We start from the raw sequence: 13,018 nt of genomic DNA, 5'->3' as shown, positions 1-13,018 counted from the left end.
GCAGTTTATGTCGCAGAGGTCAGAAAAAACCGGAAGAAAAGGACATCTATGACTTCCTTCATTTTGCCTTTACTTCCGCACTGTTAGTGGTCATCATAGTAGTACTTGTCATATAATTAAATTTTTGTGTTGTGCTTAGTTTTGTATTGGCTATTGCAAAAGAGTGGTCAAATTAGATATCAAAACAAGGATCTCAAATTAGGAGTCAAATGCCGATGTTTTGGGTTAACATTTGTTCTGATTCATGCCAACTGAACAAAGAAAAATTCAATTTGAATCCCTAAATCAAATCTATATATATATATATATATATATCAATAGAATCGTACATATAGCGATTAGCCTCATTATTTCATACATATATATCTCAAATTTTATTTAATTCATTGATTCTCCCAAATCATTATTTTTTTATTTCTTATTCATGGCTGCAAAAGGCTTCAAAACCTACTTGGGAGTGTGTGTACTCTTGGTGATCATTATAGTAGGGGTGATTGTGATCATCACTCAAACCATGTTCAAACTCAAGGATCCTGATATCAATCTCCACCCTGTTGGTCTCGACAAATTTGATTTTTTCCTTTTGCTCAATTCAACCAAGAATGTGACTCTAGGCATGATGATCTCAATAAAGAATCCAAACTATGGAACCTTCAAGTACAAAAACTCTACTGGTTATGTCAATTATGATAATACCATTGTAGCTGAAGTTCCAATAGAGGGACGATTAGTCCAACCGCATAGCAAGATGAATCTGAGCACCCATGCGTATATAATGCCTTCAAAGTTGGTAAATGATCCCCAATTTTTTACAGATGTTGGGGTTGGGACATTGAATTTGACATCAAAAGCTGAACTTCATGGGAAAGTGAGTTTGATGAAGGTTATCAAAATGAAGGCCACAGCTTATAGTTCATGCAACATCTCTTTGAATATAAGTTCTAAGGATGTTGATACCAAATGCATATCCAAAATTAAGCTTTGATTGTTGTTTCCAAGCTAGGATTTTGTGAACCCTTTTTGATATAGATAGCCTTATTATATTGTTTTTAAAATTAATTAATGTGTTGTTGATAGTCAAGGATAGGCAAGGATAGATGAAAGCATTTATTTATTTTTATGCTGTTGCCAATTTTACAGGAATTTTTTTTGTATGGGAGTATATGTTATTCTTTTGCCATTGAAGAATGAATATAGGAGCAAGACAGTCAAACAAGAAAATTATCATGCTCATATTCTTTTTTATTTTTGTCCAATCCTTTTTATCCTATTTATTTCTATTTTATCTTATTCACCAAACCGTGTTGGGATATTCAAGTGTAATTGAGTGAAGGACATATAAGTAGATGGACTCATAAACCAAATGTCTTCAGATTTTGGGTTGAGACATGATGTCAAACCCACTTGATACAGTAAGTGTAGTTTAGTCCATTGATAATGGTCCTCCACCATAGGCTCCCCTGGCTCGCCTGGCAATGGTATCAGAGCCGGGTTTGGATTGGGCTAACTTGGTAATTTGGCTAGAGGTGGGTTGTGTTCCCGTTGAGGGAGAGCAATGAGTTTCACACTTTAAGGGAAAATTGTTAAGATATTCAAGTATCATGGAGTGCCAAATTGATTGGTAATGGGGTAAGTTAAGGACATATAAGGGACCCATAAACCAAATGTATTAATGTTTTAGATTGAAACACGGTATCAAACTCATTTAATGTGGTTGGTGTAGCTTAGCCCATTGATAGTGATCTCCTACCACGGACTCTCCTCGACCCGCCTAACAAACCGATCCTGGTGCTTTTTTTTTTTTTTTTTGAATAAGTACATTCGATATTAGTAATGTGATTGATATAGCTTAGTCAATTGATGATGATCTCCGCTAGAGACTCTCTTCTACCCGCCTAACAAACCGGTCCTGAGTTATTTTTTTTCTATAAGTACATATTTAATACTAGTGATGCATTCCATCACAAAGCAATAATCATAGGCAACAATTCGTGCGCAAAACCATGGGGTATATTGCACATGGCAGGGCTACGACACCATTCACATGTTAAATTCATAGAACCTTCCCCTTTCCACAGTTACAAATATTAATTATCTGAGGAGGCTCATATTAAAATATTAGAGTTAGCTTGAGGTACAATGAAGAAAATAGAAATAGCCAAAAGAATGGGCCCAAATCCTAAAGAATAACCTTACCTTTCGCCGGCCAGAAAGATACGAGATTAGTTTGATTGGATATTGTGCTCACTATATTCCTCAAAAGTTATTCCGTTTATGCTGAGGTTGTTGGTTGCCGGCCATTTTGATGTACAATCTCAGAGAATGTCTGCAGCCAAAAGAAACTTGGAATAACTATGTTTTTTCAACACAATCTTAAAAAATAAAATAAAAAAACTATGCATATTAAAAAAAAAATTAAAAGATTAACTTACTGTTTGGGAATAGTAAAGACACTTTATTACAAACTTGGGAGCTGTGCAAGTAACTAAGAAAAGAGTAATGCTTCTTAGCTGAAGATACGTTTGGTATGTTTGAGAGGATAAATAAAGTTATATATAAAACTTGATAGAAGTGAATAGTATTATCTTATGCATTATATAAGATAAAATTTAACGTCTTTTACTAAAAAATAAAATAAAATTTTTTTACATAAAAATGTACAATATTTGTGTACAATACTATACTAATTTTGGGAGAAACAAAAATTCCTGAGACCTGAAATAATTCTATGAAATCCGAATGTGTAACTCAGTTGGTAAATGAATTGTAGCTCATAGGTCGGACCATGTGGCTGATGAAGTCATGGATTCGATTCACGAAAAACACTTTAAGGCCAATAGTAAAAATTGGTACGCTCCAAGCCACGAAGGAATTAGTCTTGATGGGGATACACTGAGTTTACTAAAAAAACTTAATTTCGTGAATGTATATTTAATATAAAAAAAAAGGTTTGTTCTCTTGTGCATAGGATTAACAAAATTTTAATAATAATACTAAATGAAGTAGCCAATAACATATTTATTAAAGTGACGATCTACAAAAATTTCAGACCTTTATGGTGACTTAAGGTCCCTTTGGATGGGTTTTAAAATATTTATGATTTGTTAATTTTTTGAAATGATTTTTTTCTTTCAAAAACTATAATTATTTTGTATTTGGATCAATATTTAAAAAATACTTTTAAGTAAAAAGTCGTATTTTTATTTATTTTTTGAAAGAGAAATCTTGACTTCCAAAAAAAAAGAGCATATTTTTTTACTTTTTTTTCTGACTTCATGTTTTTTCAAAAGCTGCATTTAATTAAATACACACATGAAATAAAAATGCTTTTATTTTTATTTTTTAAAAAGAACTTCTTGGAGGAAAAAAAATCCGTGCAAACGAATCCTCAATTGATATTTGTATATTTGTAATATTTTTTGTAAATAATCATATGCACTATTTTTTTTACTGCCTATGATTGCAATATAATCAATTTTAATTTTAATTTTATTCTTGTATTTAGTATGTTTATACATATAGTTGATTAATTTTTTAAAAAATATTATTTAAAAACTTGATATTGATTTAATTTGTAATAAATTTTATATATAAAAAGTATCATTTAATTTTAAAATAAATAATTATTTAAATATTTTAATTTTATGATATCGGCTTCAGTATCATTTTCTCCCTTAAGTACATTTATCCTAACACTTATGTCTACAAGATTACTACTTTCAAAGCAACAATTAGTTTAAAGAATGCGTCAATTGTGACCTTGATTACCGCCACTTAGGGGTATAGTTCATTCTGGCTAACTCCTTGTGGATTGGAAGAAAACTTTTGATTAGGTACATTCATGTTAAAAGGAAAAAAAAATTGAATTTAAAAGGAATTAAAAAAAAGCATAAATAAAGATAAAAAAATAATTTCCTTTTTTAGTAAAAAGAAAATATCGAATTCAATACTCCCATAGTATTAAAAAATTTCGATTGGACCATATACGGATCTATCGGTCTTGTTCAATAGGGTACGGTGCATTTCAAAAACCTATGATCTATAATAAATTATGGAGTTTGCATTTGTCATTTAATATGAAACAACAAATTTTTCTACACACACAATATTTTGTGGAGCCCACATTTTTTGAAGAAAAAAGAAAAAGAAAATTACGGCACGCAAAACGAATCTCTATAACATTACACAATCATTTTTCTTACAACATAACTCTTATAAAACCCATAAATTATATGAGCTTGTACGTTAAAACCGAATCAGGCTTAATTTCATCCTCTAAGGCCCGAAAAAGTCATCTATCATTTTAATGTTGATAATGTTGGGATATTCAAGTGTGATGAGTCTCACATTGGTTGGTAATGGATTAAGTGAAGAGTATATAAGTGGAAGGACCCATGAACTCAATGCCTTAAGATTTTGGGTTGAGACATGGTGTCGGATCCACTTGCTACGGTTGGTGTAGCCTTAGCTCATTGGTGGTGGCCCCCCGCCACGGGCTTCCACCTGGACCCGCCTGACAGTGGTATCATAGCCGGGTTGGGTTCGAGTTAGCCTGGTGATTGGCTAGGAGGCGGGTCGAGTACTCTGCGCTTGGGGTACTCGGTTGAGGGGAGCATACCAATGGTTAGTTTCACACTTGAGGGGGGAGATTGTTGGGATATTCAAGTGTGATGAGTCCCACATTGGTTGGTAATGAGTTAAGTGAAGAGTATATAAGTGGAAGGACCCATGAACTCAATGCCTTAAGGTTTTGGGTTAAGATATGGTGTCGGATCCACTTGCTACGGTTGGTGTAGCCTTAGCTCATTGGTGGTGGCCCCCGCCTCGGGCTTCCCCCTGGACCTGCCTGACAGATAAATCAAATTATGACATGTGAGTAGCATTTCTTATAGATTAATGGTTGCGAAATTGCATTCTTGACAAAGTTCAATGTAAGTGTTACATAAATATAAAATTATTAAAAGAGTTTCATTTAAATTTTTGGATTCAAATGATTATTTATCGTAAGCAAAATTGTCCATTCTCCCAACTTGCTTCTCCACTTTGCTTCCATTCACGGGATCTAAATAACTCTGATTTTATTCTTGTCACGGGGGGACAAGAGAAACATGTTTTCTACAAAAGTCAATACAATACACATCACCAAGCAAATTAATACAAAATTAAAATTCACACACAAGCGAATGGGAATGGGTTTAAGTGTTAGAGGGTAGCACATGCTGGTTAATTAATGGTGGGGGGGCCATAATTTGAAAACGAAATGGTTTCTTTTCTTGGGTGGCCAAATGGTTCAATCACTTTGTTCATTGCTTGGCTTTCTTAGTGTTTCGGTGGCCATAGACCGAAAATCCCGCACATATCATACCTTTCCGAATATAGCAAAGAATAATGCCTATACATATAAAAGGAAAAAAATCGACACAGATGCATGAGAGAGAGTATAATGTACAATACCATAACGTAAGGCCTAATTTTGCTATTTTTTGATAAGGCCGAATAATTTTCTACCATACGTTTAGCTTGTTGAATCTCTCGGGGGTAAATATTGGAAATGGCTTCCTATGTATCCCTTTCTATATAAATGGCTTCTGCTGACTGTAATTTAAGCCTGAATTCCTACATAGAAACGCATATATTGCCCAGCAAATGTTATTCTTACACTTAAATTTTTAAACTTTTCTGTTATGCTTAACTTTTATATAGAAGAAAAAGAGATGATATAAGGTGGTGTTAATTAGTTTGTTTTCTATTCTCATTTTAAATTGATATATTTTTATAATTAAGAGTTGAGCGTTTTTCCTGCAAGTATTTTGAAAAAAAAAATTATGTTGTAAGAGTAAAATAAATTTTTTAAAATATCATGTAGGATTGATGGAGATAAAATTTATCTTCTGTGATAGAAGAAATATTTTTCTCTTTTTATTAATAATTATAAAAAACATCATATTATTTTTTTTAACATTTTATAAAGGGAATGGTTGAATAAAATTTTATTAATTTATTATTTAATAAAATCCTAAACACATGAAACAAAATAAAATCAATGAAGTATAATTATTACTAACTCAAACACCTTCTCTATCCCTTTTTCCCCATAAAAAAATGTATATATGCTACCTAGAGGCCAAGAGACCTATTTCTCTCTCCGATCTGCTTGTTTTCGTCGGGTAGAACAAGCTGAAACGACTTCCATAATCCAATTGTTGAATGCATGACAAGAACAAATGAAATTAAAAGAATATTATAATGCCATTCAAGCTTTCGATTCTATTATATCGTCTTTATAGATAGGTAAGCCACCAAAACAATTATCAATTATTACCCTTTCAAATCATTTAAGTGTGTAAGCTTGTATATAGATACATTGCAACAAATAAATCTCACTGTAATTAAGAGACATACTGAAGATGATGTGGTTGGTGATTTATTCCCACAGTGCTCCCATGCTAACAATCGATTATTGTAGAATGTATGTAATAAAATATGAATATACTCAAGAGTTGTTGGTCTAGTGACGACAGATCCTAGAACTTGATCTGCCCAAAGGGTATGGTTCAATCCGAATCATGAGAGTCGCAATTGCTGAGGAGCGTGGAGAAGGCACAAACCCAAAACCAAATTATTTGGATCTATATTAAGACTTTGATCGAATACCGGTTGCTATCTTTAAAAAAAAAAAAAAAAGTGAAGATGGTCCTCTAATTGGTAGTTTTTGGCTTTGAGTTAGACTTTTGATCTACCATCTCATAACATAAATCACATCATCATTGGACGTTAACTATTTGATTGGTTACCTAACCTCTGATTTAAATCAATTATTAGCCAAGTGGCGGTTCAATTTAAATAATTGCCTTTTCAAGCTAAAAGTAAGTTTATCCAATAGAAGAGGCTTATACTAATTGACATAAATACATTTTAATTAATTATATTTTTCTTTATCCATTATCATTCTAATATAACCTTGTTGATGTGCAAAACTTTGATCTTGCCATGGCATGCAATTATACATAGATCGTTGTCAACAGTATCATCCATTTGTATTATTTGTTTGTGATGGCGACGGGCAACGCTTATATACAAAGCATATTTGAATCGCTGGCAATTGAAATCTTGAGCTTCAGCATTGAATTGAGCACACTCGTATTGATTAATTTGGAAGCTTTGAACCATAACTTGATGTTTGACCAAATGGGTACATATACCTATACATATATAGGGGCCACATGTAACTATGGAATGTCAAGCTTATAGTTACTATATACGAATATATCTTTAAAGCTTCCTCGCAAAACCATCATTCCCATATGCACAAAGGTTAACTATAAATGACAATTATATAACTCATGCAAATTATACTAAATTTTATTTCGATGTAAAAGTGTGGTCATTGCAGCATGGGGTATGAACATCCATAGGTATAAAAAGCAAAACGTACGTGTTTATGATTGTATCAACTTACACATATATAGACGTAAAGTCATTCAAGAATTTTCATTAAAATTTATTATTAGCCGTGTAAGGGTTGTTTCTGCTTAATCGATGGTCTTGAGTTCGAATTCCTGAGAACGCAACTATGTTAAAACTTAGTAGGAAGAGTTTTGTCACCCATGTAATCTTATACGACTTACTCAGACTAGTCGAATAATCGATGAACCGATAAATAATATAAAAAAAGCTCTAATTATAACTGTACTTGTACTTTTGAAATAAAATAATAATAACCTTAGTTGTAGAAGAACAATTAATGGAGAGGGTGAAGGACAACATTATAATAGTGGAATTTTTATGTAAAAGTTTGTATTCCTCCGTGTTTACCTGTTTTAAATGCTTGAGCACATGGCTGGGTCTTTGTTGCAGCCATTTCTGGATATTCTTTATCAAATGAATGGCCAGCAGGAGGTAGGAGCTACCAAACTAATTTTTAAATCTATCAATCTAATTTTTTTTCCTCTTAAATAATTGTGATATATTATATATAAATTAAACACTTAAAAGGTTACAAGGAAGCCTGCATGTACATCTTTCGTGGTCCTGTGTTTTGACTTTAGGTATCATGTATATAATAAACTATTATATTAATCATTGGCATATTCGCAGAATAAATATATTGGTTGTTTGCCATAACTTTGTCAATGAAGAAATGGTAGGAGAGTCTCCTAAAGGAGACTAATGTTCAAGAGAATCAGGAAATAAATAGGATATATGTATAACATTCATGTTTGCTATTGTGTTAATTCTCTATATTTTATCATTTTTATCCTAATAAATATATCTTTCCGTTAGGTGTGTATGTTTTAACAATACATCTTTCCAGTTATATAAGGGGCAGGACTAGCTAACCTATCCTTCGAGTGAATTTAGACGTAGGGAAATTTATGAAATTTAAAGTTTTTGAGAGCATAAGTGGGTCTCCATGTAACTTAATATGTGTAACCTTAAATTCTTCAAACAAGATTATTACTAATAAAGTTAAAAAAACTCAGAATAAAATTCTCGAAAATTGATCCTCTCATATATGATTTAACATGAACATATCATGTGGGAGGTTCCTAACCATCAATAAATAAATCAAGGTAATGATTTTGTAACTTCCTGTTCCAATATTTTTTTTATCTCTCTTCGTTATCATTAATAAACAAGATTATTACTAATAAAGTTATAAAAACTTATATAGGGTAGAATAAAATTCTCGAAAATTGATCCCTCATATGTGATTTAACATGACCATGTTATGAGGGAGGTTCATAACCATTAATAAATAAATCAAGGTAATGGTTTTGTAACTTCCTATCCCATTTTTTTTTCTCTCTTCCATTACCATCATTGATTAATTTTTTATGGTTAGAATTTTTTCACGTGACATGATCATGTTAAATTACATATGAGAAGATTCACTCCCAAAATTCTCATATATACCAGCATATAATTTTTGCCAGTTTTTTTTATAGGTCAATATATATAGATAATTTTCGTTTCTAAAGTAATTATGCATCTGGCATTCTGGTGTTACAACCAAAAAAGTAAAAAAAAAAAAAAAAATTCTTTGTACACTACTGGATGTTGCATACTGCAAAGGACCTAATCACAAGCACATATAAATATGTATTTATTCAATCACTAAAAACAGACGTGTAATGTATCAAAAAAAAATAAAAAATAGACGTGTCACACTGTGGTCACTATAATTTTTGTGGTTTAGTTGTTAAATTCATCATAAAGATTGGTATCAATGGATAGCGACTCTCAAATTATATGAGAAAATTAAAAGTAATTTTAAAGCGTTAAGCAAAATGTATTTGTCATATAATAACATATAGAAAGAAAATACTAGAACAAGAATGTAATTTGAGAATATGAAACCTTTATTTTTTTCATAAAGATAAAAATAACATCACTCATTTGGGCTATTATTGATAATCACTTAAACAAGCCGTTTTAATCCGTACTTCGTGCAGCTATAAACATGTTAATGTTTATAGTCATTAATGTTTTACTAGTATACTAATCTATATGCATATAAATAAAGTGTTGTATGCTTGATGTTTTAATTCAGATTATAATATTGCTGTTAATGCTGCGTTATTTATAATTGATACTTTTTTATTCTTTAATGTAAAAGATTAGTCATTTTTACAATGCCACATCGATCGTTATTTCAAAGTATGTGATCATTATGGATTTACACGAGCTAACATGTTGCTTTTTTCTAATATGCCACGTATCATTTAAGGTTAGGTACGTGACATAATGTACTTTTAAAAGTCTAACTTTTGTTATTACTACTATTATTAACTAAACATATTTAGTAACTACACACAACAAAAGTTTAATAGCTGAAATTATTTTTTAATTATTTGTGACATGGCTGCCTTCTCTTTAATGCTTTGCACTTGGTTAAATTTTACTGTGTAGACTCTCATCCCCTCCCTCCCTTTCAATCCTGTCCCACATCTTTCAACATATCTTCTCATGGATCTCATGTTAGCAAGGAAAGTTTTTAAATAAGCACGGTCTAATATAATATCTAATAGATAATTTATGTAACGATTAACTATATACGTAGATAATTGAAAAATCAATGTATTTTATACATGAGTCACACAATTTATGCTTAATATTAAATGAAGTACTGCTGCCCACGAATCTTCGTTTTTCAACGTTCTTCCTAAAAATGCATTCTTACGGCCTTCATTTATATTTCGTATTCCCTACTCATTTCAAACCATTAGAAAAAAAAAAAGAAAAAAAAAATGCTCCAGCCTTCAACTGTCATCACTCATATATAAACCCTGCTCTCATTGAAGTAACAATTTCATGTAGCCGGTTTTAAGATTCCACCATTAAGGATGTATTTATTCTTTATTTGATTTAAAATTACACTATAATTTTAAGGGTTCATTTTTTCTGCCGTAGTTACTGCAGATTAGGGCTGTGCATGGGTCAGGTCGGGTCAGGTTTTTGTCCGACTCGACCCAACTTGGTTTTTATAGGTCAGGTATTTTGACCCGACCCGCTTTAATTTGATCCAAGTCAGGTCTGACTTGCATTGGATTTTGTTGAACTAGTTCAGAACCAGTTTGGATCTGACCTGACTTGGTTTCTGAAGTGGGTCTGACTTGGTTTCTGAACTGGGTCAAATCTGACCTGACCCGTTTTTGACTTGATTTTCTCACAAAATTTTGTCGAAATTTTTACGTTGCAAAAGACGAAAATTTTGTCACAAAATTATTTTTTCGTCGAAATTTTTACAAAAAAAAAATTTTCTATTGAAATTTAGTTTCCATCAACAGTTTTGACAAAAATGATCTCTTCCATCAAATGTTTTAAACGAAAAAAGAATTTTGTCAAAAAATTTGACGGAATGTTTTTCGTTCAAAATTTTGATGGGAATGTGTTCTGACGAAAATTTTGACGAAAATTATTTCGAGGGAAATGTTTCATTTGAAACTTTAGACGAAATTTAGATTCTCTAAAGAATTTTGACAGAACATTTTTTCGTCAAAATGTTTTATTTGTAAAAAAAAATTACGGAATTTTTTTATAGAAATGTGTTTCGTTAAAAAATTTGATGGAAAATATTTAGTTAAAAAATTGCGATGGAAATGTGTTTCGCTAAAAATTTCGACGAAATTTATTTTTTGTCAAAAAATTTAACGAAAATTTTCGCCGAAATTTGAAATCTGTAAAGAATTTTGATGAATTTTTTTGCCGTCAAAATTTTTTGATGACGAAAATGTTTCCGTCGAAAACTTTCTCCAAAATTTGAAATTTATAAAGAATTTTGATGAAATTTTTTGATGACAAAAATATTTCCGTCGAAAACTTTCACCGAAATTTGAAATCTGTAAAGAATTTTGATCAAATTTTTTGCCGTCGATATTTTTGCCGTCAAAATTTTTTGATAACGAAAATGTTTCTGTCGAAAGCTTTCGCCAAAATTTGAAATCTATAAAGAATTTTGATGAAATTTTTTGCCGTCAAAATTTTTTGATGACGAAAATATTTCCGTCGAAAACTTTCGCCGAAATTTGAAATCTGTAAATAATTTTAATGAAATTTTTTGCCGTCGAAATTTTTTGATGGAAATGTGTTTCGTCAAAATTTTCAATGGAAATTGTTTTGAGGAAAATGTTTCATTTGAAACTTTCGACGAAATTTAGATTCTCTAAAGAATTTAGACAAAATATTTTTTCTGTCAAAATTTCTTATCGAAATATTTTTGTCAAAAAATTTTACGAATTTTTTTACAGAAATGTGTTCCGTTGAAAATTTTGATGGATATATTCTTTATCAAAAAACTTGACAAAAATATCTAGTCGAAATTTTTTGATAGAACTGTGTTTCGCTAAAAATTTCAACGAAATTTTTTTTGTCAAAAAGTTTAACGAAAATGTTTCCGTCGAAAACTTTCGCCGAAATTTGAAATCTGTAAAGAATTTTGATGAAATTTTTTTCCGTCAAAGAATTTCGATGAAAATGTGTTTCGTCGAAAGTTTTTATGAAATATTTTGACGAAATTTAGATTCCGTAAAAAAATTTGACAAAAAAAATATTCCGTCAAATTTTTTACCGATATGTTTTTAGTCACAAATTTTGATGAAAATATTTTTCGTCAAAATTTTTTCGTATTATGAAAATATTTTTCATAAAAAATTTTGACGTAATTGTTTTACGTTAAAACTTTTCTTTTAATGTAATTATGATTTTTTTTTCACATAATGGGTATGGGTCAAGTTTTGGGTCAGTGGGTCATTATTAAAACGAGTCAAGTCAAAAACTGACCCAAATAAAAGTGGGTCAGTATTTAAACCAGTTCAAAAAATATGGGTATTTATGGGTCGGGTCAAGGTCGGATCAAGGGCAGGGCAAGTGAACCAGTTTTTTTGCACACCCCTACTGCAGATAAGTTATTTACTGTAAGCGATATCGTTTTGGAACGGAAATCATAATATTTTTATAATTTTAATTTATTTCAGGGTTATTTTAATCTTTATAATTATAATTTTTTAATGTTTCAATTTCAAAACGACATCATTTTAAGAGTAAATGCAGATAATTTATCTGCAGTAATACAGAAATATTTGTCTGTAATTTTAATCTACTAAAACTCAATATACACTTGTTTAATATATAAGCTTTAGATGAGAGCTTTTCCTCAAGTAAAATGAAGATTTGAATTACTTAAAACCTTTTGACCCACAGGTTCACATGGACTATTGTGTCACCATTCTTTGGCCTTTTTCACCTGCATCCATTACCAATAAGCAGCATGAAAAGTTGATCTTTTCCTCTCCCTTTCACACTAACTTTTTTAAATCGACGTTTAGTTTATTAATTGCAAATTTATATTAATGCCATCCACATCTTTTCCGAACATTATCTTAGTTTGCTTATCTACTTTGTTTATTCTTATTACTATTATTATTTGTGTGCTTATTGAGAAAATAGTCTCCTTTTGCAGACACTATCTAATTAAGTTTCTTTTCATGAACAAATCAATAAAACATAACTTCCGGTC

At 30.9% G+C, this 13,018-nt stretch overlaps 1 protein-coding gene across 1 annotated transcript; it reads left to right on the top strand.

Moving 5' to 3' along the window:
- The first annotated feature begins 424 nt into the window (after positions 1-424).
- LOC133306727 (uncharacterized) lies at positions 425-985 on the top strand. The gene has a single exon (XM_061507093.1). It carries the CDS (start codon positions 425-427, stop codon positions 983-985), a length of 561 nt encoding a protein of 186 aa, XP_061363077.1.
- Positions 986-13,018: the final 12,033 nt, after the last annotated feature.

This window comes from Gastrolobium bilobum, unplaced genomic scaffold (genome assembly GCF_033153095.1).
Source record: "Gastrolobium bilobum isolate Gb01-03AN ecotype WA unplaced genomic scaffold, APGP_CSIRO_Gbil_v1 utg16899, whole genome shotgun sequence".
NCBI classification, from domain to species: Eukaryota; Viridiplantae; Streptophyta; class Magnoliopsida; order Fabales; family Fabaceae; genus Gastrolobium; species Gastrolobium bilobum.
This window is presented reverse-complemented; position numbering and strand designations above follow the sequence as displayed.